This window comes from Triticum urartu, chromosome 7A (genome assembly GCF_056163025.1).
Source record: "Triticum urartu cultivar PI428250 chromosome 7A, HENAU_Tu73, whole genome shotgun sequence".
NCBI classification, from domain to species: domain Eukaryota; kingdom Viridiplantae; phylum Streptophyta; class Magnoliopsida; order Poales; family Poaceae; genus Triticum; species Triticum urartu.
Window position 1 is genome coordinate 105,343,533 of NC_141879.1, and position 1,815 is coordinate 105,345,347.

General features: G+C 58.3%; 1 protein-coding gene across 1 annotated transcript; it reads right to left on the bottom strand.

Annotated features, from left to right (window-relative positions):
• Positions 1-311: 311 nt before the first annotated feature.
• On the bottom strand, positions 312-1,432 carry LOC147958315 (uncharacterized). Its single transcript, XM_087535401.1, has one exon. It carries the CDS (start codon positions 1,278-1,280, stop codon positions 528-530), a length of 753 nt encoding a protein of 250 aa, XP_087391527.1. The 5' UTR covers positions 1,281-1,432; the 3' UTR covers positions 312-527.
• Between the last annotated feature and the right edge of the window lie 383 nt (positions 1,433-1,815).

The following is a 1,815-nucleotide window of genomic DNA, read 5'->3' on the forward strand; positions in this document are numbered from 1 at the left end:
CTCGTGGCGAACTCGGTTCGTTCGTAGTAGTAGGATGGCACGAAGCTCTAGGTGGAATCATGGGCCGCTGCACGACCTCTGTAGGCCGAACAAAAAGGAGAAGAAAGAAATAGAAAAGTCGCAACGTTGTGCGCGGCGCCAACACTTTCTCTCGCTTGTGTGTGCGCGCGCTCGTCATAATCAGCTCCGGCGAGCTCGTTCCGTTCAAAGCCAGCGACGGTGGTGCCCCACTGGTTTTCATCATGATGGCCGGTGTTCGTTTGCAACGATTTTCGCTCAGTTTTTCGTGATTAACCCGCTCAGCAACTGTCTTATGCTAACTAATCCATCGATCGATGCCTTTGCCTCTGAGTTCGACAATGAACTCGTAGGGAACATAGGGAAAGAAGAAAAAGGTTTGTGTCCCAAACTCGTCTAGGGAAGCATACATAGATCGAAACAAAGAAATCAACATTTTCTAGTAGACCACGCCAACAACAAAAGCCATCAGAGCAGCCGCGATGGGCCGGCGAGCCGTGAACGAACGGCTACCGCGCCGATGCGGCGGCGGCGCGGCCGTGGTTGAGAATGGACTTGATGCGCTCCAGCTTGAGCTCCTCCCGGAACTGCCGGATGAAGCGCTCGGCTTGCGCGTTCACCTCCGCCTTCTCTTCCATCTCCGCGTAGGCACGCCGCTGGACCATCTCCGCCACCTTCGCCGGCTCCCGCTTTCTCGGCCTCTCCGCCGTCGTAGCACCCTTGGCGGCGGCCGTGGCTGGCGTTGGCTCCGGCGCCGGCGCTCCTCGCCGCTGGGTCGTTAGACTCGTTACTACCGCGCACGCATCTCCCAAGCATATAGACATCTCCGTCCGCGTCCCTGCTTCTGCCCTGTCGTCGCTCCCTGACATCGAAGCCTGTGCTGCCGCATCAGGAGCGCTCGGTGTCGATGGAGCCACGGTCACCGCCGGTAAGGCCGGCCCCGTCTGCTTCACCGCGTGCCCGACCACCTCCCCTCCCTCCTCTCGCGACGTGTAGTACTCTTGCGGCGGCGGCGACGCGAGGCCGCTGCCGTAGTCGTGCTCGGGCACGGAGTGGAAGGCGGCGAAGACGGACATGGAGCGGAGGCGCTCCATGACCATGGACGACGCGCTCCGGGTGAGCCTCCTCCGCCTAGCCATCTCCGCGTCGCCGCCCTGCCGCCAGGACAGGACGGCCACGGCGCCGACGAGGACGTTGAAGAAGAGGAACCACGCCGCGCCGGAGCTGAGCCACGTCCAGCACCAGGCAGACTCCGCCGCCATCAAACGAATCTTTCACAGGCACACAGCACCTCCTTCCCGTTCCCGGTCTGGTCTTGGCCTTGTTGAAGGCTCTCTTTCCAGCGAGACAGAGATGCCGGCTGTTGAGTGAGGAGTGAGGAGTGACTCAGTAGATGGCGAGGAGTCAGAAGCACACCAGTGTGGCGTATATGTAGGAGCACGTACACTAGGCGCGTACAGCGACAGCTACTTTCAGCTTTGTTGATTGATGCTGACCGTAGAACCATAAACTACTACGTCCCATCTGTACGCGTACAAAGGCTCTGTGGTAGTTAAGCACGTGTTCTTCATGAAAACGGGCGATTATCCCATAATCCCACCCCAAACTGGCTCGGTTGCTTCACCCGGCAGCGCGCGAGAACATTCCCCGCGGATTAACTAGTAGGGTTAATTACTCTTCTCTACACATGGCCGGCCAGCGGTTGGCTTGTGGTCTTAATTTTTACTGGCTAGCATAGCAAAGTAGCCAGAGTTGGTCCCCTCAAAAAAAAAGTTGGTTCCACTACTATAATTTGTT

Excerpts from the sequence above, each read along its gene's own strand:
- LOC147958315 (XM_087535401.1), bottom strand. The coding sequence starts at position 1,280 with ATGGCGGCGGAGTCTGCCTGGTGCTGGACGTGGCTCAGCTCCGGCGCG.